The following is a 27,640-nucleotide window of genomic DNA, read 5'->3' on the forward strand; positions in this document are numbered from 1 at the left end:
TGATTGGTTAAAGTTTGTTATTAGAGGGTTAGAGGCATGGGAATTTCTCTATGAAGTTTTTCTGCATGAGCATGTTTTCAAACCGGAATTGATGTTATTAAACTGTAAGTGCTTTAACTTGTGTTCAGAGAAGAAGGTGGTGTAGCACAACATCAGATAACGTTAGGGATCAAAGATGAATACAGATAGATGTTGGTGAGGTCAGCTGTCGCCTGATTTGGTAAAGTCAAAATGGTTGATGATACGATTCTGATGGGAAGGTCTTGTGGCATTCAGAATAGCCTGGGAATGTGCCTGCTGCTGTTTTTACATGTAATGTAATCAAGGAGTCGATTTACAACAGTCAAAGGTCAAGGTCTCTCGAGATCAAACCTAATATCTATGTAAAATAACTAATAACTTATTAGTTAAGATGAATTAGGTCTGCATGTCATGAACCCATTTATTATTTGTTTGTGTCAAGGCTATTTGTAGCAAAACATCGTAAATACAAAAAGGCTGTTCATGTGAGGAGTATACTGAAAGGCAAAATAAAGTGATTTAGAAGTGATGACTTTGACACTGTTTAGTGCACAGTAAACCAACAAGTCAGTGAAATGAGTGATTATGGTTTTACACTGCTTTTAGCAATATTCCAGCAATGTCAAGGCAGGGGGACACCAGAAAAATCGGCTTCACACATTGTACCATGTTGGGAATAAAACCCGGGTTTTCGGTGTGACGAGCAAATGCTTTGACCAATAGGCTACCCCACTGCCACTAGTGAAATGAAAAACGGGGTCCTACAGGAAAGTTACAGATTACAGTCTGCACATGGTGATGATTAGTTCTGCAGCCTGTAAGCGGTGACACAGTCCACTCCGACACTGATCACTATTGTCCTTGCCGTTTGTGATGCCTGCTGGTAGCAGTTTCTGAGATGAGAGACAGCAATCAAATGGTCCTGTAAGCGGAGGTGGAGTCCACTCCAACACTGGCCTCGAAAATGATCAAGCTGTTAGTCTGGCGGCTGACAACCTGGTTATTGTCATTGTAACAGCACAAGCCCCCACTTTCATTTGCAGTCAAACAAATGTCAGAACAATGACGCATAATGAGCAAGGTCACACACTGTAACCTCCTGATGCTTACTGTACCGATCGTCAGACACTGGACCTGGGAACCTTTCTGTCCCATTCACTCTAGACATTGGCACCAGAGAAGCTGAAATTGGTAAAAAGTAGGGCTGGGATGATACACCAACTGTGCGACCCAATACATATCATGATCCGATACCTATCACAATTCTATTGCGTAAGCCATCTTTTTCATAGGCAGGATGGCTAAATACCTGGCACACTGACGATTATCAGTTGGCAGTGTCAAGAATGACACAATGGATGAAAATATTTACGTTTTCACTAATAATTAGTGTTTGGTGTAACAGTTACAGTGTTAGAAATCGGCACTAGTCCTGTAGTCCTAGCCAAACTGCCCAATAGTTAAGGTATCATGAGGACAAGTAGAAATTTGCCATTTTTAAGGGTTTTGCTACATGTTATCATTATAAAGACTAGTGGACTGAAACTGTTAGTTTCTACGGTTGAGTTAGCAAACATATAAGGTTAGAATCGATACTTCCTGTCAACAATGCATCAGTGTATCATCCCACTACTAGTGAAAAGCCATGTTCATATTCAATTGATGAATCATAATCTTTTATTGACGATTCCTTATCAACTCCCAACAAGAGTCATCAGAAGATGACAAATCCCCCCGGCCCCAACAAATTTCGAAAGAACAAATTATCTGCCTGTTAAGTCCACTTGATGAAGAATTTCTATCTGATCTGTCTGTCAGTATACAAGAGTAGTTATTGAGCTATCAAAACAATACCATGGATTTGGGATTTGGAACTTTGAAGTCAAAGTCAAACTTGTTGCCAGGGAAACGGAAAAATATAAATTCTAACAATCCCTAACTAGCAAAAGGCACCAGATGACAAACTGGTCATATGTGTGCATAGTTTCAAAGAATACCTATTAGTTTTAAAGATGTAGTCAAACTTCTTGCCATGGAAACAGGAAAAAAATAATCTAAATTCCTAAGTAGCAAAAGGCACCACTTCAACCCCTGAATAATACATGTCCCAAATTTGATTCAACACTGTTGAACAGTTTTTTAGTGCTGCTCCAGAAACGACACCTACCTCCATTTCAGCGAAGTCTAGATACACGGAAAAATGAAATTTTGAAACATTCCTAAATAGCAAATATAATTTTTTTACAAATTACAAAACAGCAAAAGGCACCACTTTAGCATGTGACTGATACACCTTGTTATCAAATATACTGTATGTTTTTCGAATTCTGCCCTGGAAACGAACTCCATCCCCAATGGAGTCTATGTCCAACTTCTTTCCATAAAAATTTTTAAAAAATAAAAATTCGGAAAATCGCAAAATATCAACAGGCACCACTTCAGTATGTGACTGATAGATTGGCCAAGTTTCGATCAATTACACTGAATGGTTTTCGAATTCTGCCCTGGAAAAGAAAATGATTACGGACGGACGAACAGACAGACTGGCATTATGTCCGGGGGATAATAATCACACACAACAGAGTTCCTTTACTAACATGTATTCAAAGTTTATTCAAGAAATAATACAAACATAAAAAGTTACTGATATCTGATGATACATACTCCAGCTGATACAGTGCAGTGCATACATGTACATGCTGGTCTGCCACTATCTTTGAAGACTATTTATCAGCTCCTGTCTAATACTGGTAACAACTACAGCAATGATTATCAAACTAAAACTTGTAAAAAGACAATCGGTCAATATCACCATAGTGACTGACAAGAAGCAACATTATGCTGTACATTCATTCCACTAATCATGCTGCAAGTAAATTGTAATCTGCATTGAATAAATTACTATTCTCATATACTGACTGATAACTAATCCAGCCTAATTCACAAAGCAAAGTGCCAAGCTCTTGTACAATATATTCCATGTCATACTCCTATAAATTACTTTCGAAATTCAACAATACGTACAATTCTACATATTCACTACATTAGGTGGGTGTCCTGGATGCTGAAGCCACGATTCATCTGACTGATGAGGCACTGCTGTTCTATAAATATTAGCCCAGTACAAACTACAATAACAATGTGCAGTGTTAAAAGTTAAACCTGAAACTCGAGGGGCCTATTTAACCCCAAAGTTCCAACTTAAAGATTAAATAGGGCCCTAGATTCAAATACCACAGAGACAAACTTCTAGCATCCCAGGACTCCCTTTATCTCGAACACTGCTGAACTATTACTTCAACTCCAAGACTATGAGGGTGACAGTGTCAAGACACCAAGTTAACATTCATTGTCATAGATAACTAACAGTAATGTCAAAGTACATTAGGTATTGACATTAGCCATAGCCTTATAGCATGGGCAACTATGCCAATAATTATAAGCAATGGGTTGAACACTTTTAGGGTCTTAAGATATCACAATGTGAACTAGTACTTTCTCGATTAATTTCTTTCTCTATTGCCTGCTAGTGTTCAGTTTTCCAGAGCCATGTTAATGGCCGCGTCGATACAGATCATCTTCTGAAGCTGACGGGGAACCCATACACAACTGGGGCTGCTCCTATGAGGAACGGCAATCGGCACTGATCCCGGGCTGCAGGAATAGCCTCCAGTAAGCTGCCCTCCCCCTCCGATGACATCCATGATGTCAACATGCCTCCCAGGAACCTGTCAATGTCGCGATCCGTCACGTCCCATAAGTTGGCTATGATGGTAGGGCTGAAATGGACAGAAAATGTGTCAGACGTGTTTCACAATTTTCCTTTACGTCATATAAATGGAGGATAATTTTCGAATATTCTTTTCAAAGGAACGCTAATATTTTGAACAGACAACATATTCGTGATGTACTCAAATAGGTGGGTATTATTTCCCATGTAGAATACAGTGTATGATGTTGCTGCAGCTGCTCACCATCCTGCCAGGAAGTAGTTGTTGATCATGCCGGTGGCCTCCAGGATTCCACGGGTCTGCAGGTAACCACTGCTGCATCCCATCAGCACCGCCACCGCCCGACACCGCAGCTGCTGCAGGTCAGAGCCGGAGTAGTACTTGCAGCCACTGCCGTGACCACAGTAGCTGAAACACAAACCAGCTCCAGCATTCTCTCCCCAACTATTGTTACAGGCTGCGACTTTAGCCACTAGTTCGAAGCCTGTGCCAAATAAATTCTGTTTGATATTGGAAGCGCAGCTAATAATAGTCCACATGATAACACAAAAATTTAATGAAAATGATGACACAAGCCATGTTTGGGCTAGTAGACAAATGTTTTTGGCACAGACTCTTGTTTAAGAACTCGGATAGTATCACTCCTAAATTGCTTGTTTGTCAATGTTTGTCATTAATATTCGAGGTGTATTCGTCCCGTAAGTATTCAAGTCTGGGACAGACAAACCACACTGCCGTGGTACGATGAAGATCAACAAAGTAAACGAAAGTTCTTAATGTGTACTCCTCAAAGTGAATCAAATGATTCATTATAACAGTTTGTATACGATTAATCGGGTTTTCATCCATGCCATACAAGGAGATACAAAGGGTTAGAGTACTTTATTAACTTTGGTCGGAATTCTTATCACATCACAATTAACATTTAAGTTTCCATAAGTCTATACTACCCTTTTTTGACAAGACGAAGAGTCTATACAAGATACAAAACAACCACTTAAAACTGACTTACATGAAGAGGTCATGATCAGTTAATGCTGACTTGAACTGATTGGGGGTAGGCTTCTCTCCGATAAGTCCTGACCATCCAGAGGGTCTGCAATCAACATACAGGGATGAGAATGGACATTTTCCTTTTCAGTTGAAACTTCTTTCCAATGGAGCATGGCCCATAATTGGGGTGTTTTTATGGGGGGGTTCATCAGAATTTAACAAATTCACGGATCCACGGAAGATGGTCATCCCTAATCATAACAAAGTATGCACAAGCTGCCACGTCAGCTTCACAAACAGTGGTCAAAATAAGTGCCTGTCCGTAGGCCCATGGCAGGCAGATCTCATGTCGGGCCCATAGTTTCAAGTTTGTATGGGTCCTTATGGCCTGCAGAAAATTTACAGTTTTTTACAAGAGGGTATGAAGAGTTTAGTTGGGGCCTGCATCTTCAAAAGTCTGTTGGTCCTGATGGCAGCCTGACTTTTCTTAAATTTTGAACTCTGTTCACAAAGAAAATATTTTTAAAAACTTCTTAGATCAACGTGACTCCAACTTGTAGATCTCAAAGCTGAAAGATCAATGATAGTTGTTCTGAAGAAATACTAGGTGATTTATAGATCTGGTTCAAAAACAGCCTCCACATTAAATTGATTCAAAATCCCACTTGTTTCAATGGAGATAACAAAACTAGACAGTACATTGCCAAAAGTAATACCTATGCTTCATTGCAAAGTTTTGTGAAGAATTTCCTTTTTTAAATTCTGATTTGGAAACAATAGATGTCTTACTCTCTGAACAAGTTCTCAAAGGACTCCTGCGTTGACATGAGGTCGTTGTCAGGGTTGAGTATGTAGAAGGCATTCTGAATATCAACTCCGCTGACACAGGCATGAGACTGAGACATGTGGCCTGCTGACAGCTGAGTGTGGAGGTGGTAGAGAGACGGGATCCTGGTGACTGGGTGGCTGCGGAGGCTGGGGAGGCTCTCCCACGGCAGGTGCTGGACATCCTGTACACAAAGGCACACACTAGGAAATCTTCCATTTTACATGGGACTTATAAAAGTGTATCATGAGGTAAAGGGTGGGAAAATTATGGCATTTGTACCTGTATTATTATATTACACCCATCATAGCATCTTGATAAAATAAATATTCTTGAAAAAGCTTAATTTAATGTCGCAACATATTTCCATTGGATAAGAAGTCAGTGTGTGACTAAGAAACTGGCCACTTAGGATCTACATGAGTGAAGGGATGCTAATAGAAGCATGTCGCCATAGTCAATTACCGTAGTTTAAACATTTCTCAAGACAATACTCCTGCATGATTAGGCACAGAATGTGGGAATCTTTGGGTAATGTGCAGCTGAGACAGTACAATAAAGGGGTGCATACTACATTACAAGCCAAGATGCATGGATCACGATACCATAAGCCTATAAATGATACAACAGTCTGAGATTCATGTTTCGTAATGCACATTTAGAATTTTGTTTACAAGGTTTAAGTATTTCTTGTATCTTACTACAGCCGAAGCACAAAGATGGGTAGCTTCGGAAGTCTCATAATGAAAACATACTTCACATGTAAGATACTGCATATATATGTCTACATTGCTTAAGACTTGCTGATTGCTATAGATATTTACCTTATCTAGGACTAACAGGACTGGCTGCCGGCAAGGATGAGAGTCCATATTGGAGGCTAGAGTTTCGCAACACTTGGACACAGCAGTGGTGAGTTTGTGGGCAGCCTCATTGTTGACCTTCACAAGCTTGGTGGCGACGTCGATGTGGTTGTCTACAGGGAGGCTGATACACAGCGTCAGCAGCAGCTGCAAGATACAACATCCTGCTATGTCAGATTGTGTTTCCATGGCCTTTTCAAATGTACCATCATTTGCCACCATTAACTACTGGACGGTGTATGACCAAATCATGCTAAATCATGCTTGATGCTATAGGGGATCAACTCATATTAAACATTTAAGTACTTGATGATGCAAAATAGTGAGTGAGTTGGGTTTAAGGCCGCTTTTAACAGTATTCCGGTTATATCGCGGCGTATCAGCTTAATGTGGGAGGAAAGCCCAAAGAGATGCAGGTTTTAGATGTTTACCACTTCCATGAAACCCACAAGCATGGGTATGGTGCTGACAAACCTAGAAACATAATTGGCGCAAACCGGGATTCAAACCCACAATCAAAGGTTTCTGGTGTGCCCAAGGGATGCAACTCTGCACAGCAAATTGCGGTTCCTTAGACGACTGGGCCACCCATGCCCCCTGATGCAAAATAGGTGAGGTGAGGTGAAGTGTCCAAGATTATTGCGCTTACATAGCAACTTGCATGCACATGCATGCGTGCGTACCTGCCTGCTTGTACTAGTCCGGACTGATGCCGATTTAGAGTGCTAGCTCACTGAGATACCATGCCGCAGCTTAACATGAATACCCCACATAGACACAGTATACAGACTCCGAGCCAACCAGTCCTTGTTTTAGCCCCTTAATGCCGAGCGCCAGACAGGGTAACAACAAGTAACATCTTTTAACGTCATTTGTTATGAAGCGTCCGACGATTGAACCTCGGACCTTCCGGTCTACCACTAGACTAGAGAGGTGATCTGATGCAAAATAGACATGCCTCGTATATAAAATGAACTTATGTACATGTACAAGTTAAGTGTCTAGTACGAAGAGCTGTCTAACTGGTCTAACCCTTCAAAAAAAAAAGATCTTGACTTAAACAGATTCCACAGCATATACTTCAATGAGTGCACTTTTCCCATCAAGCATCAATAGTGATGAGCCTTTATACATACCTCTAGAACTTGTGGCTCTATTACTATCTTGCAGGACTTTTTGATGTCCTTCTGGAGCTGTGTAAGTATTTCATTGACTTTTGACCTTTGACCCAAGGACAGCTGACCTTGTAGTAGACACACCCACTTTCCCAGCCAGTACTTCTCCATCAAGTCAACTACAGACTGGCAACAAATTAAGGACATGTAGCATTTCACTGTATGGCAGTAACATTAGCACATGTATCATGAGTGATCTTTCTTCTTGTTCTTGTCTTAAGATAGAAAAAGTTACCTGCATAATATAGCAGGTGATATAGGAAGAAAGCATATCATAATGTACACTGTGTACCGGTAGTTAGCAGTGAGCAGATGCCTACCTGTACTCTATCATTGAGGTCCCTGCGAGTCTGCCACCACTGATTCTTGTCCGTCAGCTTCATGCTCTCGCTGCTTGTCTGTATTATTGCCTTGAACTCAGGTAGAATACTCCGACCCTGTTACACGGAATAAACACCACTGAGAATCAAGAATCTTACAATATATCATGATGTATATTATGTTACTGATATGGAACAGACAGCTAATAATGGGTGAACAGAATCAGTAACATCACAGCTATCATAAGTAGCCTGCCACACAGGTTTGGGCCTGGAGCAGCAAATTGATGGTGTGATAAAACATCCATGCTGTTGGAATAAATTGAAGGAATGAGTATTATGCCATTCATATATCAGTGGCCTGGTAATAATCGAATCTGGATCAGACAAATCAGTGGTTGATATTATGAGCAACACTCCACATCATTGGAGACTGATGACATGTGATCTAAGTAATCAATCTTCCTGCTGGGTGTCTAACATGTTTTCCAAAAAGTTTACTGGACAAAGGCAAGTGAGAATGGAATTTCAGTTGCCCAATATTCAAATTCATATGCCCAGATTTCCTGTTGCACCTTGCCAAGAACCAGCATTGTCTACCAATGATGGCTCCCAAGAGGAATAAAGAATAATCCAAGTAATCAGGAGTGCATAACAAATTTGTGTGTCTTTTCTAACCTTTTAGTTCTCATATCCATGGACATAATACAGTTCATTTCACTTCATTTAAATGCAATTATGGTGACATTTACATCAACATTCCGATGAATGGCAGCCAGTTAAAAAAAATCCTTCTTTTTTTTTAAATATAAAAATGAGATAAAAGAAATGAACAAACGGAAAACTAAACCAAACTAAACAAGATAAAGTTTAAGATCAACATGACCAAGCTGATCACTGACATACCTGGACAGTCTCAAAGCCTGGTAGTTCAACGGTAACTGGGTCAGTGTGACAGGTGAGTCTGGTCAGCAGTAGTCGATTGGCATCACCAGCTGACTTTGTCAGCGTTATTTGACACACTGTCCAGTCTGATGTAGACAAACAAGTAAAACATAAGTACTTCAAGGTCATCATCAGGTAACACATGCATAGAAAATCTGCTACCTAATGTGTTGAGTTCTTACATATTTTATGTTTACAAATCAGGTATTAATTTGAATTAAGTCTGAGAGTCTACAAGTTGAAGCTGGTGTAAATGGGCCCTCAGATTTTCTGATAACACAAACATGTACATGTTATGTCTAATGGTGCTCTAAACCTATCAACATTTACAGACAGGTCAAAGAATGACATACTCAGCACTCATTAGCATGACAACCATGTGTCTCTGGTCAAGGGAGAGAACTCTACCTGGGGGTATATGCTGCATCATCTGCTGGAAGTGTGACACTTCCTTGTTGAAGGCCAGCAGACTCCGGACTCGGCATAGGTCCTCTAGGTCCTCCCTCAGTGTCTCCAGTTCCCCCTCACACGTAGCCAGCTCCTTCTCCACCTTCCTGTAGTGGCAGACACACAGTATCTACATACCAGAGTTAATGCCCTTATCCTTACTTACACATGGATGTCAGATTCTGATTGGATGAGACACATTATATTATTTTATGTACCCTGCTAACATGAAAGGTACATTTCTTATGTTCCCAGCTTGAATTGGCGAACTAATGGCATTACATCTGCAAAATACCAACCACAATTTGGAATGAAATAGATCTAGGGGGAATAACTCTGAGTTTATTTTCTGTCATCTGCTAAATGAACAAAGTTGATAAATGCCAAGCTATGGTATTCTTCCCGATTCAGACCAAAGCATGCATACCTGCTGTATAATTAGTCGTGAGGTATGATTTATGAGGTATGACATTTGTTGTCCACTGGTTCCTCGGGTGTTAGTTTATTTGGGCTTTGGGGTCAGAGAACATTAACTGACAGAGAGGGTACATCTACCTATGTCTCCCTGGAGACGGGTGGACAACTAATAATGTGCCCCGAGTTTTGTTCTCCATCTTCCAGTAGTGACAGACACGCAGTACATTACCAGTATCTTAGTAAAACTATCACAGCCTGTAATCTAATCTAATAGACTAACTGATGGTCAATAATGTGAGCAACTATTCAAACTATCAGAGTATAACAGGGTTCACTCCAGGATTTTTCTGATATTGGCCCTTTAATGTAAAAACTTCAAGTATTCCAGAGGTACACCCACACTTGCCCATACAGCACAATGTTAAAATGCCCCATTGTATTTGAAAATGTGGGCCTATTTTCCTATTTAGGGGCTAAAAGCACAAGGCCCCAATCTAGAATTATCCTTGGAATAAGGATACACAGACAGGTGAATTTGTCAGTTACCACTCTTGGTGACCAACCATTCAAGTCTTCGATTCATATTATCACTACCCACTCAATACATAAGTGGCATTCATTAAGAAAGGGATGCAGAAGACCCCCATTAAAGACGTATAATGGCATGTTTACAATAACAAAGAAATTACCTAATTTTGCGACTGGTATTTGCAAGCGCTTGATGCCTGAACGTAATGGAAACTGCCTCATTCAGGAAGTATGCTGTCTTCAGTTCCTCTGTGTTGAGGTGTTGGCAGGCTAGCATGCGACACAAGTGTCCGTACACATCGCTGGATGGGAAGTGAGAGATGGTGGTGAAGGCAGAGGTTAGGGAGTCCTTCACAGAGGCATCTTGGTGGTCTACAGCAGCAGGAATATCTGTATAAGAGCAAAAACACTGAAATGTCTGACACAACAAACACTTTACTTTCATAATCAGATAAACATACCGTATATCTTATTATTCTTCTGTATAGGATTCAACTTCACAAGCGGAGCATAAAACCTGATCTGGTGCATATCAAACTGTAAATGAGTGTAAGTTGCTGCTGTTCAAGGTTCTTCATTAGTGAAACATCTAGGGAATCTATTCAGTAACTCCAAGTTCAATCTCATTAAAATCAGATCTTAGTTCTCGCTACCGCTAAACAAAGATCTGAGGACATCCCATTGCGGGTCACGTCGGACCGACCTTTCGCGAATTTTGACTGACCAATGGAATGACTAACAAGAAGTCGACAATAGCCAATCAGAAGGCACCTTAATTTAGCTTTACTGCACGAGTTACAAACTGGCGACTACGCTTCGTAACATATTTTGACATATACGTGATTAAAAAATTACAAACTGAACAAAAGAACATTCTGGAATGGCTAATAAATGGTCTTGATTGTATGAATACAGACATAAATACCCTGTGTATGTTTTTTTCGAGGTTGCACGATCAAAAATCACATTCCAACTGTCACTTTCGTGATCTGATAAGCGTTGCTCTGATTGGTCAGATGAAAGGTCGTTCTGACATGACCTGTAATGGGATGTCCTCAGATCTTTGTTTAGGGGTAGCGAGAACTGAGATCTGATTTCAATGAGATTGCTCCAAGTTCAACGTCAGGAAACAGTCTCCTGTATGCATATGACACCTACATGACGTCTCGAGGTGTAAAATATTCATGGTAAACAACCATTGAGGATTATAACCTAAAATGAACTTCTAAACATGGCTGGCGCAGGACACTAGACATGACAACTTGTAATGACAAACTAGTAAGTAAGAGAAAATATATGAAAAATCATAACAAAACATCAATATCACATTTAATACAGTAGAAATTGAAAGTAAATGGTAAAGGTGGCATAAATGATAAATTCCCTTAGTCTTGTCACTAGATGGAAACGGAAAGTAAAATTAACTTGCACATTCAGCCATTATTACCTTCTTCTGTATCTGACTTGCCCCTCCTACTAGTAGTTGATTTCTTCTGTCTGGTCGAGCGAGCCCGGCCTCTGGCTGGTGCTGGTTTGGCTGGCGGTGCCTTGTCACTGGCTACAAACACATCCCCCGTGGCCTGGAGGCGAGCCTGTATCTGCACCAGCTGCAGCTGGGCCTTGAGGAAACTCTGCTGCAGCAGGTCCTTACTGGTGTCCGAGTTGATGATCTTCAGGGCAGACTGAGACAGGAAGTCAGCAGTCTCCGACTCACATTTCTTCAAAGCTGTTTGAGCCAGGAGGCAGTAGGTTTCAATACTGAGTTGCCTTATACTTGGCAATAGCACTGGTTGGAGTTGAGCTGATGGCTTCTTGTTAGAAGTTGAGACTAATTCTGCTGATTTTAACTGTTCGTGCATAATAGTTGTGTTATCAGCAGTCAATCTTTCCAGAGCAGACTTAGAGGATTCGACCTTCTTGAGTTCATCCCATCCTTTCTCAAGAGATCCGGAATACTGATAGAACTCGCCCAGAGTTTCTGAATAGAGGAGGTCGAGTCCCTGCACTATGATGTCTTGGCACAAGGAGCAGGAACAGTCAGTGTTGTGGGGTACTGATGCAGGAAGCTCCACATCCAAAGACAGAGAACTCAGTGGACCAAGAATGGAGGCGACATCACCCTCTGAGGGTCTCTTAATTCCTGCATCTCGGACACTCTCAAACCCAAAACAATCATCAATAACTTCCACATCTTTCACTTTATTCTTCCTGTTTGCTGATGCACTCTTGCCTCGAGTTGCTCTAGGTTTCTTAGCAGTAGCAGTTTTATTGTTGATGGTGTTTTTTGGTGGCTTTTGATCTAACACACTGACTTCCTCTTTACCAGGGATCTGTCGGAGTATCATAGACGTCTCCTTCAGTAGCCGTAGACACTCCTTTTCATTGCTAGATATCGAGTTAATTCTTCCAAGTTCAAGTAAAAATTCCGTGGTCCTAAATAGGAAATGTACAAGAAATTATTAATAACTGAAAGAAAAACTAGGACATGTTTGCAACATGAGCAATAGGAAGGAAAATAATTGAATGCCTAAAAAAATTAATTCTTTATTAGGAAGTTGGTCCCCTTGGCAAATACTCACTATATATATGTCACTAAATAGTTCAAAGTTATCATTACGCTGCCTGGCTGCTTAAATACTTATCCAATTTTTTATCAAAAGCCTGACATATTAACATTATTGCATGATGTCAAAATAGTGAGTGAGGAAGTGAGTTGCATTTAATGCCGGTTTGAACAGTATTCCAGTTATCACACAGCATGTCAGCTTAATAAATGAGGACAGGTGACAAACCTAGAAACATAATCAGGGTAAATCGGGATTTGAACCCACAATCATAGGTTTTTGGTGTGCCAAAGGGACGCAACTCTGTACAGAGTTGATGTTAATTATTGATATTGATGTATATCCTGTTGTAAAACATAAAGTGTAACATTAATGTTATTGACTTTCAGGAAATTTAGGACAATACTGCCACAACACAATGAATCATTTACCATCTTGGTAGACAGAGACGCTTGGAGATCTTGAGACCCTCCCTGAGATATCCCCTGGCATCCTTGACATCACCAACATGTCGATACAGATGACAAAGATGAAGAATCGACTCCAGGAGTTCGCTGACCACCATCCACTTGTCCAGGACATGAGGATCTGCAGACCCCACATGACCACACATAATGTCATATAAAACTACTTGATCAAAGCAAAGACTCACTTCAGGCATGAGTCAGTAAGATCATATGGCAGTAATGCATATACTGTACCTTGAGCATGTTTAGAAAAACAAGAATGGGCCTCACATGACAAACACTGCCTGTATTGACTCAATGTCTGCACAGGCCCATGTTACCAACAGCCCCAACCTCATTTGACAACTAAGTGCTGTCTAAGGCATGTTATTTTCTCATCAATAATTATATATGATATATGAAAGGCATCCACTGCCACAATATTACATTCCTGTGAAAGATGGTTAATTAACAGGGAAATGTTGCAAGCCAATAAATACTAGTTCCTGTTTATAATACATTACACAAGTATAGTTTATTTTTGCTTCACAAAGCTTATTATTTATATTGTTGTAAGTTAATCTGGGGTATGTCGAATGTCTTACCCTTTCCAGACTGACTGACTACAGACTCCATGTCTCTGCCCATCAGGAAGTGGACCACCGCTGTATGGAGTTTGACGGCCTCCTGGGCCAGGGAGAGAGCGTACTCTGCCACATGGGTCTCTGGCTGCACTGGCTGGATGAGGAACATGGACAACAGCCTCTTGGCCACACCCTCTGTGAGGGTCGCTATCCAGCTCTTGCTATTGGCCTTCACTAGGCTCTCAACCACACTCAGCATCCGGGTCAAACTTGGCTCCATCTACACAGGAAAAGAGATGATATTTATACTAATTATACTGTAATGTTGTCTTTAAGAAGTGGGCAAAACATGAGTGTAGAACATGAGTGAGTGAGTGAGTGAGTGAGTCAGTTGGGTTTATCGCCACTTTTAACAGTATTCGGCGTGTCCGCTTGACGTGGGAGGAAGCCCAAAGTTATGCAGGTCTTAGACGTTTACCACTTTGGTGAAACCCATGAGCATGGGTATGGTGCTGACAAACCTAGAAACATAATCAGGGCGAACTGGGATTCAAACCAACAATCACAGGTTTTTGGTGTGCCTAAGGGATGCAACTCTGCACAGCGAATTGCAGCACCTTGGATGACAGGGCCACCACAAGTCAACATATCTAAAGAGATTTCTTTCTTAAGCTTGGTTTATGGATCCCCGATACTAAGGTTAAGGAATGTGGTACATTAATTTCAGTCTAAAGCTTTCTCATCACCACTCAACCTGGTAATATATTGTTAGCTGATCTGTAATGAGTAGTTTCATACGCCCATGTTATCATGTTAATGGCACAGTTACGGATGACTTATGATACATATCATATATCGTCAGATCATAGGTTTTCGGACGGCCATGTTTATAGCGATTACTCACGCTATAACAGGGGGTATAGCATCACACACAAATTGTAAATACTTAGATGATGGCTTGTTCTTAAGAAAGAGATGTTTTACATTTGTTCATGTGATTAGAGAGAAAACTATAACCGGTTCTTTAAGTGTCCGAAACCCATAACACAGGGTAACTTGGTCACCATTCTGATATTACTACAGGCACTGAACATAATGTCATGAATCTTAGTAAAATCTAAATATTTTTTACATTTGTATACTTATCCTGCATAACTCCTTAATGCATTCACTGCTTACTTACGACAACTAGTGATACTGAACTCGTCCACCTCCCAAGTCTGCGGATCCGGCAACGGGGAGATATACGTCATGAGTTGGTGGCCTAGGCAAGTAATAAACAAGTCAATGTTTGGTTTCCTGAATTCCTGAAGCAGTAACTGGAATGCTTCTGTGAGAAATTTCCACTCGGTGGGAGCCACCCTGTCTGGATGTGATAAAGTATCGGCCAGTATATTTCTACATCCGGGGATGTGCTGAACTATGAACTTTAGTCACAGCCGATCCACTAGATGGAACAAATCTGAATGTCCTTAGAAGTAGAGAGTGGGAGTGTGTTTTTCCCCGATTGCACAGGCACCACACCGCAGTGCTGTTGTCTGTGGATATAGCGAGTCGGGCTAACTGTAGTTGATTCTGCCAATGTGATATAGGCAGAATTAAAGCTTCCAACTCCAAGTTGTTTATGTGCCACTTCCATTGAGCGCCGGGCCATAGCCCTGAGCTTATCTGGTCTTGTAAGTGAAGACCCCACCCCTGAAAGGGTACGTCCACAAACAGGTGTGTATTCGGGGAAAACCCGAATAAAGAGACTCCGCAGACATTCAACGCCACAAATTGAGGCAAGGCTCTAGCTTAGTCGGTAGAGTGATGGCCTTGAGTGGATCCTGACTCCTGATGTAAGGGTTCAGGAAAAAATTGAATTGGTCGCAGTTGTAAGCGGCCCATGCTAGTTAACTCCTGTGCCGAGGTGATTAACCCTAGCAACACTTGCCACTGGCGAAGTGTGTGTGGTTGGTGTAGAGTAGATGACAAAAGAAGTAGAAACTTGTGCCATCTGTCCCTCGGTACAGATAGGATATCCTGGTCTGTCTTGAACAGGTCTCCTATGAATTGAAGTCAATAGGAAGGAGAATACTCCCAACTTCGCCTCGTTGATTGTCTATCCGAGTTATTGACATGTGTTGATGATACAGTAGATCGCCCTCCATCTACGACTCGAACCAAGTGTTCGTCACGTGTAGATAGTTATTGGCTTCATTACTCCTGTAAATAGCCATAAGTGTCACTGACATGTCAAATGGGAAATACTACCATTGGTAGTGAACCCCAATGAACTGGACCTGAAAAGTCTACGGTTGGGATGGATAGTCGAGACTGATCAAGAATCAAACGTTCGTTGAACACAGAGATTGTGGATCATTCTCATCTTGTCTGGGTCCTTCATGAGTACCAGGTAGGTGTGAGGATAAAACCCCGGTGTAAAGACTGGGTTGTGAACCCACTCTACAGCTCTTCTTACCAACAGTATGTCTATGTTGGATTTTCCCAATCAAACTGTGGTCAACGGTGGGGTTATCTCTACCCGTATACGGACACCATGATATAGTGCGATAAGTACGAAATCGTCCTTGAGACTTGTCTCTGCCACTTCCTTTCTCAGTAAGGGAATGCTGGTCTTCCCTGAGAAACTCGCGTCTAGGCTTAAAATTCCCTGACTTGCAAGCCCGCTTGGACTTTCCAAGCTTTTTGGGAACTTGACGTGCATGTCTGCGATCTGTTTGTTGAACAGGGGAGTAGATGACCAAGGTTGACGTAATAGACTGCCCTTGAAACCAGCATCTCAGTTGGAAACGCTATAAAGTCTTGGGTGTAACGGTAATCTCCGTCAGAACGGTCTCAAGATGAATTTTCCTGTGGTCAAACTGACGCTGTAGGAAAAACACCATAGTTTGGAAGTGATCTAATCAGATAGGGTTATCCTCTTATAGATTCTGATCCACTGCAAACATTGACGATATTGGTCGCTTAAATGACGGAGCAAATGTGAATTTTGGAGAAGTCTTCCTCCAATGACCTCGTGGTGTCCCTCTTATTTACCCTGTTATCAGGGGAGGGCGTTACTGACACCAGATGGTCTGCTTCCCAATCGGGTACATGTGCTAAGCTGATCATGTGCCGGTTACGTAACCGAGTACACTGTAAGCCTTGGGCTAACGTCATTGTAGAGACCTTGATTGGTACGCAGACGCTGCGCTCGGCGCAGGTCTATGCTGGATATGATGGAACAGCGCTAAGCTGATCGTGTGACGCTTGCGTAATAGAAGCACTTGGGTAGCAGTCAGACGCTGCGCTCGGCGCAGGTCTATGCTGGATATGATGGAACAGCGCTAAGCTGATCGTGTGACGCTTGCGTAATAGGAGCGCTTGGGTAGCAGTCAGACGCTGCGCTTGGCGCAGGTCTATACTGGATATGTTGGAACAGCGCTAAGCTGATCGTGCGTCGCTTGCGTAATAGAAGTGCTTGGGTTGTAGTCAAGTGCTGCGCTCGGCGCAGATAAATCAGACACAAAGCTCAAAAGTATTGACTGGATCAAGGCTTGCGTCTAATCTACCCCCATCATAGCATCTTGATACGCTGGTGCTGTCGCCGACGTCACAGATTAACATACATGTATCTGGATGTGTCCGGCGGCTGAAAAAATAGGAGCAGTTACGATACTCACAAAATCCTCCGGTATTGTTGATTTCGGTGGATGGTGTACTTCACAGTCACAGGCTTTAAATACCTGCCGATAATAATGGTTGGGTGGTAATGACCGAACCATGTCATTTGCTATTCTGCGATAGTGACATTCCTTTCGTCTCACGACGGAATAACTGCAAAATATGATTGTGAGTAATCTGCTTTTATATAGTAAACTCGTTGGATTAGAGATTTACAAAAAATTACATTTTGAATTTTGGCGAGCACATCTACGTGCATGCCTAGGACCGTGGATAAAGAGCTTTGGGCGATTATTCCACGACAATATGTACACCACGCAAACATAAGTTACGCATTTAAACCATTGAAGAAATGGTACTGGAAGAATGCCGTAGAATTGAACAGTAATCTATCAGCAAAAATACGAATTGCAAGGGTATACAATATTTTTATATACGCAATTCAATGTAAACCAAGGCTATTTACATTTAGAGATTGGAGAGCACATCTGCGCGCAAACCAACCAACGTGGATGATAATCTTTGTAAGGTTTTTTCCACGACAATTAGTACAATGCTCAAAGGTATGTTACGCAATTAAACCCTTGTTGATGAGACAATACTGGAAGAGTGCCGAAGAATTTGAACACTAATCTATCGGCAAAATTATGAGTTGCAAGGGTATACAATATTTTTGTATGCGCAGCTCAATGTAAACCAAGGGTATTTATATTTTCATTTAGGGTTTGGAGAGCACATCTGCGTACAGACCAAACAACGTCGATGATAATCTTTGTAAGATTTTTCTCACGACAATTAGTACCACGCTCAATCATAAGTTACACAATTACGCCATTGTTGATGAGGCGGTACTGGAAGAATGCCATAGAATTGAACAATAATCTATCGGCAAAACTACGAGTTGCAAGAGTATACAATAGTTCATATACGCAACTCAATGTAAAACCAAAAAGACCAACAAAAACTATTTAATCGCATAAACATAGGTACGCAATAAAAGAATTGTTGATGAAGCGGGACTGGAAGAAAGCCGTAGATTTGATATTAATTTATCGGCAACCATATTTTTAACGAGTTGAAAAAGTATACAATAATTTGAGTATACGCAACTCACTGTTACGCCAAAGCTAGTAGTATTTAAGAACATAAGAATATGTTATACATACGTAGCTGAGAATTGTAAACAATATGACTACCTTGGCAGGCAAACGATTGTAACACAATTCAAAATGGCGGCGAACAACAATATTTTGGCGGGAAAAAAGACAAGAGTCTTTTCACACCTAATTAATTCACATAAAACTACACAACATGGTGAAAGTAATATGAAAAGAATACATCACCCATCGCAGATCAATTTTTAAGATTGTAGACAAACTGAAGGTCTAAAATTTATCCAAAAGGAGAGCTCCGCTTGGACACGTCCTAGCTGTGCTGCGACAAGCAGTGATGTGAAGATGACCTTAGGTGTCATCAAGGTCACAGGACAGCGACGGAAGGCCACTGATTGGGACTTGAGAACAACAACTTTATTTCTTCACCCAGGACCTTCGCAGCGCTGTCCTTCTAGTTGTCGTAAGTAAGCAGTGAATGCATTAAGGAGTAATGCAGGATAAGTAAAAAATCTGAAGTTTACCTTCTGAGTGAGAAGATGTATTCTCTCCTTCAGTAGTTGCAGCAGAATCTTCTGATGGGAGTCCTCAGTCGCCCCAGTTGTGTCAGCAGCAGGGAGCAACAGCTCCGCCATGTGGTACTGACCACTCTCCATCAACACCCGCGATATATCCTGTCGGACTCTGGCTGCAGTGACGACATCAGCGGAGGGACATACACTTAGTGCCATACACAGGGTCTGCAGCTCTTGTACAGGCTGTGGGGAAAACACATGGTAGTGTTCAATATAATGGTGATTCCTAAATGATTAGTGAAGTACTAGTATGTAACATTATATAATCTATGTTTGTCATCAATGAAATGCTGAAATAAGTTCATACAGCATGTACAGAGCAGTCTGGAAGTGGCGTCTCTGACTAAAAAGGCTTCGGTTAAGAAACTTTTACGTATAGCAGACAAAAAGCTTTTAATAATTTCCATAGAGCTGGGGAAGACAAGCCATTTGTTTTTTCACCAAATCTTAGTAAAATCTAAATATTTTTTACATTTGTATACTTATCCTGCATTACTACGTTTTGTAGAATTTTCCTATTCGGAATATTCTATAAGTAATACGTTACCACTGTTGTACCGAGGCTGTTGTCTCCCACAACTGCTGCTATAGCGAAATCTACCACAGAGATCTCAATTACCTCATGCAGCACGTGCGTAGCCACCCAGCTGCCATGTGACACCCTTCACTCTTGTCTCCTGCGAGAGCAAGTGCTCGGGGGACGGACGGGCGGGCAGCAGCCCAGTGGTAACGTATTACCTATAGAATATTCCGAATAGGAAAATTCTACAAATTACATTAAGTAATACGTTACCACTGTTATACCGAGGCTGACTACCACAGTAGGCGGTGGGGAGCACCTACAACCCGAATCCTGACTGCTAGCGTTCCTTCCGACCAGCGGAAGTAAACACCAAGGCGGAAGCACTCGATGCGCATGCACCTAGCTAGGCGTTACCCTATAGGAATACCAAAGCACTGTCAAGCGCATACCGTAAGGCTCAATCGTCATTGCCAAAACGATTGGTGACTCCAAACGGCCCCACTGGATAGGTATTTCATCGCCGCAGCGGATGAGAACACTGTATCCGCGTGAGCTTAATCTTAGATCAGGTTAAACAGTCGAAAAGAGGGAAATTAATTTCATTCAGACCGTATATCCCAGAGCAAGCCTACTTAAAGTATGCATTAGGCGCGTGACCTAATTCCAGTATTTGTAAGCATGCATCACAAGGTTGGGATACACGACAGACAATTAAAGACATAATTGTCAAAATACAAATAAGGACAAAGCACACAAAAAGCCGCCCTCACCTGTGGTGTGAGTGCGCTGGTTTGCGGGACCCCAACTCCTGTACCCACGGCAGTGGGAACATTGGAGTAGACCCAGATTGACCACCGTGCAAGGTCAGACGCCTGAGGAGTTCGGAATTGCGCTGGGCACACCCCTTAGGTGCCCGCTTGCGCCGCGATCCGCGGGCCAAGACGGTGCACACTCTCCACGACGGCATCAGCGACCTGTTTGAGGTAATGATTGGCAAAAACCGAGTCAGAACGCCAGTAACAACCTCGTAATATTCTGCGAACAGAGATATTCGAGTGTAGGGCAAATGTTGCCGCTAGCGCCCTGATCTCGTGCGGGTTTGACCCCGCTACCGGTAACCCCCGAGACCGGTACGCCAGATTGATGACAGAACGAAGCCACAACGCAATCGAGTTGCGAGGTATGTCAACCGTGCGATTAGGGTTACACGATATGAACAGACGGTCACGCCCTTGTCTACGTTCATTCGAAGCCTTAAGATAATACTTAAGGGCCCTAACCGGACACAGCGCTCTGTCCTCAGTATCAGCAGGATGTAAGATTTCTTTGAGTGATCTTACAGTGAATTCTCTCTCCGTTTGCCCGACTCTCTGATTCTTGGCGACGAAGCCCATGAGCAGGCCCAGGCGGACCGCTCCTTCGTCACCCCTATCGAATCGTACCTTGGCGACATCGAGTGCATGAATTTCGGATACACGTGCCGCCGTGGCAAAGGAGAGGAGAAATGCTGTTTTCCAAGTCACATGCCGGAACGAAGCACTATGCAAGGGTTCATACGGAGCTTCCGTAAGTGATTGCAACACTAGGGAAAGATCCCAGGCCGGTGCCCGAAGGCGGCCCTTCTTAAGATCGTGCTGTTTGAAACCCTTGATAATACCCCGTATCACCGGCTCTTTGGAGAGACTGGTACCCATAGCAACGTCCCGTACCGTAGCAACGGACGAGACATAGTTGGCAATGGAACCCCAGGAGAGTTTCCGGGTCTCTCGCAAGTGAGACATGAAACGAGCAATATCCTGCACAGATACCTTATCTGGCGAATGAATGTGATGTTTACAACACCACTTCGTGAAAATAACCCAACGTGCATTATACACCTTCTGGGTAGAATCACGATGCATACTAACGTATGCCCGAGACGCCCGTCGAGAAAAAACTTTACTCCTCAGACGCTCGGTGACAACATCCACGCGTGCAGATTGAACTGCCCTGCGTTTGGATGAAGCTGACGGGTGTGAGGGTGGATCAAGAGATCCGGTCTCACAGGCAGTGGAAGTGGCGACTGCGTGACCTGGGTCAGCAAGTCGGGGTACCACGATCTGTTCGGCCACATGGGCGCGATCAGTAACATTCGACAGCGAACTCCTCGGAGCCGGCTTAGAATGTGTGGTATCAACGCTGTCGGCGGGTAAGCATAAGCGACCAAGCCCGTCCAGTCTAACGCGAGAGCATCGTGATCGATGGCCCTCGGGACCGGGACATGTGATACAAACAACGGGAGTTGATTGTTGAACCGCGTTGCGAACAGGTCGACCATCGGACGACCCAAACGTTCGCACAGCCACTGAAACACTACTGGGTTCAGCATCCACTCTGTGGGGCTCGGATCCTGAGGCCTCGATAGAGCATCGGCCAGTACGTTCCGCACACCTGGGATGTGACGGGCGCGTATCTGGCACGGGACACTGTCCACCAGAGCGTAAAACTCGAACGTGAGATCGAGTAGCGAGTGACTGTGGGTTCCCCCCAGTTTGTTCACATAGGACACTACCGTCGTGTTGTCGGTCGCCAGCATGAGCCGGGCGTCGACGAGACGATGCTTCCAGTGATTGACTGCGTTGATCACTGCCTTGAACTCGAGACAAGTGATGTGAAGACCTAGTTCGTCTAAGCACCACAGCCCCGAGCTCACCTCCCCCTTTAGATGGGCGCCCCAGCCCACTAGAGAGGCGTCTGTATACAGGGTCAACGTGGCCAGGTAGGGCCGCATAGAGACTCCTGATAAGACAATGTAAGGGACCGTCCACCACTCCAGATGCGGTCGGAGCCGATCCGGGAGGGCGACGGTCGCACTGTTCACCTCCGTTGCTAACAACTGGATTAAAAACCGTTGCAGCGGGCGGAGTTGGAGACGACCCCGTGCGGTGCAGTCCTGGGCTGATACAAGTAGCCCTAACAGCTGTTCCCAAAAGTGAACAGTCTGTTGCACCGCTAAGACTTTGGCAATCATCGCCTGAATTTTGTGCCACCGGTCTGGGGGGACAAAGAGGCGATGGGACACCGTGTTGAACCGACCTCCGATGAACAGCAAGTTCTGAGAAGGGGTTAACTCGCTCTTGGGGAGATTGATAATCCACCCAAATTGCTCCAAGAGCCAACGTGCGAAATCGAGATGGCGTGACAGGGTGTCCGTCATTCGATTTGCTACTAGCGAGTCGTCCAGGTACGCGAAGTACCTGACACCCCTCCTGTGGAGGAACCCCACTATGGGGGTGGTTAACCGGGTGAACAGCCAGGGAGCGGACGTGTGAATCATTCTGAGTTCGGCACTGTCCTACTTGGGAACGAGAAATATCCTGGAGTAAAACCCCGGTGTTATTTCTGGTAGAGCTAACTCCCGTACTGCCCCTTCTCCACCAACCTGCCGATGGCATCGGCGAGGATGGGAAGATCGGTTTCCGAATCGAAACCTGCCAACGGGGCAACGGTGAGCGGCGGATTCGCTTTGAGATCAAGCCGATAGCCGTACCGAATCGTGTTGACCACCCACGGGTCGTCGAACACTTGTTCCCAATTCTCCCAGTAAGTCTGGAGTCTGGCTCCCACTGGGGAAGGAGAGGGGGCCCTGACAGGTTGCGACAGGCGCAACTGTCCAGGGCCAAGTGACTCGGGTTCGCCTAAGGGCCAACCGAAGTTGGCGCTGTCGGCATACGAACCCCTCCAATGAGAGTCACCTGGAGGGGCCTTGCCGTCCGTCGAGTCCCCAGTTCCCCGTCTTCCCGCGAAAGGGCAGCTGATTGCCCATACCGGAGCCCTCAGGGCGGGGCTACTTCCCAGAGGAAGAAGAACCCGACCCCTTAGACCTACCGGCCGCAGCAGCCTGGGGCGCGCTCCGGTTAGGAGCGGCACCCAGGCGCCTATGCAGGGACCCAACAAGAGCAAGTGTGTGCCGAGAGTCCTCGGCAACGTACTCCAGGGAAGCATTTAAACTGAGCAGGCAGTTGTAAATGCGCTGGTCACGGTCCGTGGGAGAACCTTCGACCAGACGGGCCGCTGCAGCCAAGTAAGTGTCTCCGTGAGACATGGAGTGCCGAGCGAGGGCGTCCAGCAGGTGCAAGGTAGCTTGCGTTACCGTAGCAGCCGGTGGGGCACGGACACCCAACCGCTCAACATGGGCCTCCGCGGTAGGACCAGCCTCGGGAAAGGCAAGGTCATGTACTGGGAATAAACCCTTTCTCCACGACGTCGGAGGCAACGGGAGACCCCGACCGGAGGCCGCCGCGAAGGCGTTCTCCAAGGAAGGCTTGAAACCGCGCAGCAAGGTTGATGCGGGGAAAGCCGTGTCGGAAGACTCATCGTATACCTCGGAGGAACCCACAGTCGTGGATTCCCCGCGGTACCGGCCGGGGCATGTCCTCAAAGAGGTCATAAACCATGGCCACGCGGTCCTAAACCGATAGCGGGAGCAACGGTTCGGGGGAATGAGTGACCACGGGAGCCGCCGCCGTACCGGTGGACCCCGCGTCCGACCCCGCGGCCACCGAAGTGGCCGGGGACGGAACAGCCAGCGGCCTATCCTGAGATAAGGCCGCCAGCTTGGAGTCCACAAGTTATGCAAGTAATGCAGCGACGGAATCCCCGGACAGCACACGGGCCGCCAAGAGATCCGCCGCTTTACCGGTGGACCCCGCGTCCGACCCCGCGGCCACCGAAGAGGCCGGGGACGGAACAGCCAGCGGCCTATCTTGCGATAAGGCCGCCAGCTTGGAATCCACAAGTTTCGACAACAATGCGGCGACGGAATCCCCAGACAGCCCAAGGGCCGCAAGGGGATCCGCCGCAGCCGAGGAGGTGGTACCCGCACGGGGACCCCGACCGGACGAACCGGCCACCACAGGGGTGGAGACGGACTGTACGTACAGCCGGTACCGCTCAAAATCCGCAGGCCCCAGACCTTCGCACAGGATGCACCGGGTGTCCCCGCAAGGAACCCTGCACCGCGGGCAACGATCGTGGGGATCCCGGGACGACAAAAACTTTCTGCACACCCCATAACTCCGAGGAGCAGGGGTAGAGGGGGTGGATACTGGGGACATATCCATGTCAGACATTGATTGTTTGCTATAAACAAAGAACAAAACATGGTTACAACGCACGCACCACAATGATTCACAAACGAACATTTTCACAAGAAAATAAACGAGCAATGTGAACATATAACATACACATATAACTTTTATTAAAGAAATAAGTTATGTTAACCCCCAAAACATACAAGAACAGGGGAAACGTAAAACACAACGTGCATACGCGAACCCCGCAAGTATATAGAAAAAAGGGCGGGAAAAATGTTCCGTTTGGCGGGAAAATTATAACCAAGCGTAGCTACCGCAATGCCCCATAAAAGCACAGTTTATTAGAGAATAAACTATAATAAATATCACCAAATCTTCAAGGAACGCTTCAGCAGGAGAAAACACGTCTTGCTAAGCAGACGAAGGAGACAAGAGTGAAGGGTGTCACATGGCAGCTGGGTGGCTACGCACGTGCTGCATGAGGTAATTGAGATCTCTGTGGTAGATTTCGCTATAGCAGCAGTTGTGGGAGACAACAGCCTCGGTATAACAGTGGTAACGTATTACTTAATGTAATTAAGGAGTAATGTAGGATAAGTAAAAAATTTAGTAAAATCTAAATATTTTTTACATTTGTATACTTATCCTGCATTACTCCTTAAACATAATAATGCAGGATAAGTTAAAAATATAGAAAATTACGCATTTGTTAAAGAAGACCAAATACATTAGTACTCTTTAAAAAATAATTACTTTGAAACAAATACAAATGTGGCTATTGAATATGTATTACCTTGCGCAAGAGTCTGAAGATTGATGCTGCCATGATGAGGTTTTGTGTTAGTGCTGCCAAGTCCAGCTGAGACGTATCGGAGATGCCTGCTTCTATGCCCTGCATCATCAGGGTTAGAGCCTGGTCCATGTCGGCAACATCCATCTCACACTGCTGCAGTGTGTACACCTTGCCCGGCGCCAACTCCTCCTTCACCCCATCCTTCATCCCCTTCCTGGCCGAGGGCTCCTCATCACCCGGATCAGGCTCGCTCTCCCCGGCCGGCAGCAGGTACTGAACACAAGTACAGTTTCATATAAGATGGAGCTCTGAATATGCTATCCAAAACATCTCGTTATGAATATCTGTCCAAAATATACAACTGAACATATTTCCATAAAATTTCGTTCTGCATTGTCTGTCACACAATCAGTGGATTCTCACAAATGTTAATGACTTTATAGTATGACTTTATTATGGCGGTATCAGTAAATCTCCTAATCCACACACCCTAACGTCTGTCTACATATGCAAATCTAAGCATGACATTACATCGCTTGATCCAATACAGGATTTGCTGCAGTATGTCAATCTCCTCATAAGAATACATGTTAACTTTTTTATGATACTGGTAGTTTCTGGAATGTTTTTGAAGTGGAATTACCCTTACCCCCATTCCAAATTGATTAGAAAAGAACCCATTTGTTTAGATGAATTCCCTTGACCCAACTTAGGTTGTATGCATACTGATTATGCAAATCCAAAACAGGAACTGATGAAAAGCAGATATTCCACATGTTTAATACCTATAAATAGCCATATCACTTCAACAAGTGCCCTTGACTTGCTAATGACAGGTACTTTGTTTACCAAATTCGGTAAAGAAAATCAGCATCAATCAATCCTTATTGATGTATTATATAAGTTGAACAAAGAACAAGAAACATTTTGTGTATGACATATTTAATAGGTTAGTTAGCGTTCGCCATTACGATCCATTATAAATTAACTACTGTGTTAATATAACATACCATGCTAAATGTTTATTGTTTTTTACATATTCTCCAGAATTTCCCACGAGAATAGGTCCCTAGTGGCAAATATAATGCATGTCTCATCACTAGGTACTACTTACTGTCAGTTGTTATTGATGTAACTCATTCAGTAGGTTAGCCTTGACATTGTGTCAGACCATACCTGTTACACTTTGTTGGCCGTGCATAATAGTATCTGACATATTGAAGACTCTAGTAAGTAGTTAACAGTATCATTCAGTCACTCATTTCTCGTCACAGAATCTGAGACAAAGCTGAAGCCTAAAAAGGGGTCAAGAACAAACCTGTTTACACAAATCCTCTCGTGTGATGATGAAGCGCCACAAATATCCCTGAGCCAAGGTTAGGTAGCCTTCAGAACTTGTTGTCTTGCACAGCAAATCCAGAACATCATTCACACACTCTTTGGCAGACCTGAAATTAAAGATCAAAATGACATAATAAAATTGTTTTGAGCACAATAAATAGTTTAAGCTAATGAAAATATGCACAATAATGACTGTTCTTTCTATAGATAACATGGAAATGTATTCTGATTTTAATTTCTTTCATACTCTTCAAATGTAATGATTCTTTTCAAACTTGGTAATGAAATGACAAAAATGTGCTGTTTTGACAGATAAAACCATGAAAATTTTCTAGAACATAATCATACTGTCATTTGTCTCTTGCAAATTCTTAGCTACTGTGTCTTTCTCACCTGTGTGTCTCTATCCCTGTGACCCACATGATCTGGGCAAGAGACAGCAGGTAGCCAGCCTTGGTGCCGGAGTCCCCCACCACTGATACCAGGTCTTTCAGCACCACAGCCTCTCCCTCGCTCCATCGCTTCCTGCACACACACATTTCATAAGTCTTCTTGTAACACCACTTTCAGGATTTCAGATCAGTTCATTTTCTAGGGCACTGTCTGAATGTCAAGAAAAATGTCCTGCTGATATTTTTCAAATAAAATAAGTCACATTACAGAATTGATGAAATAATGCAAAGATCCCAAAGTCA

General features: G+C 43.7%; 1 protein-coding gene across 1 annotated transcript in view; it reads right to left on the reverse strand.

Moving 5' to 3' along the window:
* Positions 1–2,614: 2,614 nt before the first annotated feature.
* Positions 2,615–27,640, reverse strand: part of LOC124116111 (separin-like) — a 38,196-nt gene continuing 13,170 nt past the window's right edge. The window contains exons 8-24 of the mRNA XM_046477339.2: positions 27,339–27,470; positions 26,923–27,052; positions 25,605–25,877; positions 19,163–19,396; positions 13,882–14,140; positions 13,262–13,418; positions 11,714–12,699; positions 10,428–10,656; positions 9,283–9,428; positions 8,836–8,960; positions 7,930–8,046; positions 7,571–7,735; positions 6,396–6,581; positions 5,535–5,755; positions 4,765–4,848; positions 3,996–4,160; positions 2,615–3,800 (exon numbers count right to left, since the gene is read on the reverse strand). Of these exons, the coding sequence (XP_046333295.2) occupies positions 3,596–3,800; positions 3,996–4,160; positions 4,765–4,848; positions 5,535–5,755; positions 6,396–6,581; positions 7,571–7,735; positions 7,930–8,046; positions 8,836–8,960; positions 9,283–9,428; positions 10,428–10,656; positions 11,714–12,699; positions 13,262–13,418; positions 13,882–14,140; positions 19,163–19,396; positions 25,605–25,877; positions 26,923–27,052; positions 27,339–27,470 (3,814 nt within the window). The 3' untranslated portion in view covers positions 2,615–3,595. The remainder of the gene's footprint in view (positions 3,801–3,995; positions 4,161–4,764; positions 4,849–5,534; positions 5,756–6,395; positions 6,582–7,570; positions 7,736–7,929; positions 8,047–8,835; positions 8,961–9,282; positions 9,429–10,427; positions 10,657–11,713; positions 12,700–13,261; positions 13,419–13,881; positions 14,141–19,162; positions 19,397–25,604; positions 25,878–26,922; positions 27,053–27,338; positions 27,471–27,640) is intronic.

This window comes from Haliotis rufescens, unplaced genomic scaffold, assembly GCF_023055435.1.
Source record: "Haliotis rufescens isolate VD_foot unplaced genomic scaffold, xgHalRufe1.0.p SCAF_4, whole genome shotgun sequence".
Taxonomy (NCBI): Eukaryota; Metazoa; Mollusca; class Gastropoda; order Lepetellida; family Haliotidae; genus Haliotis; species Haliotis rufescens.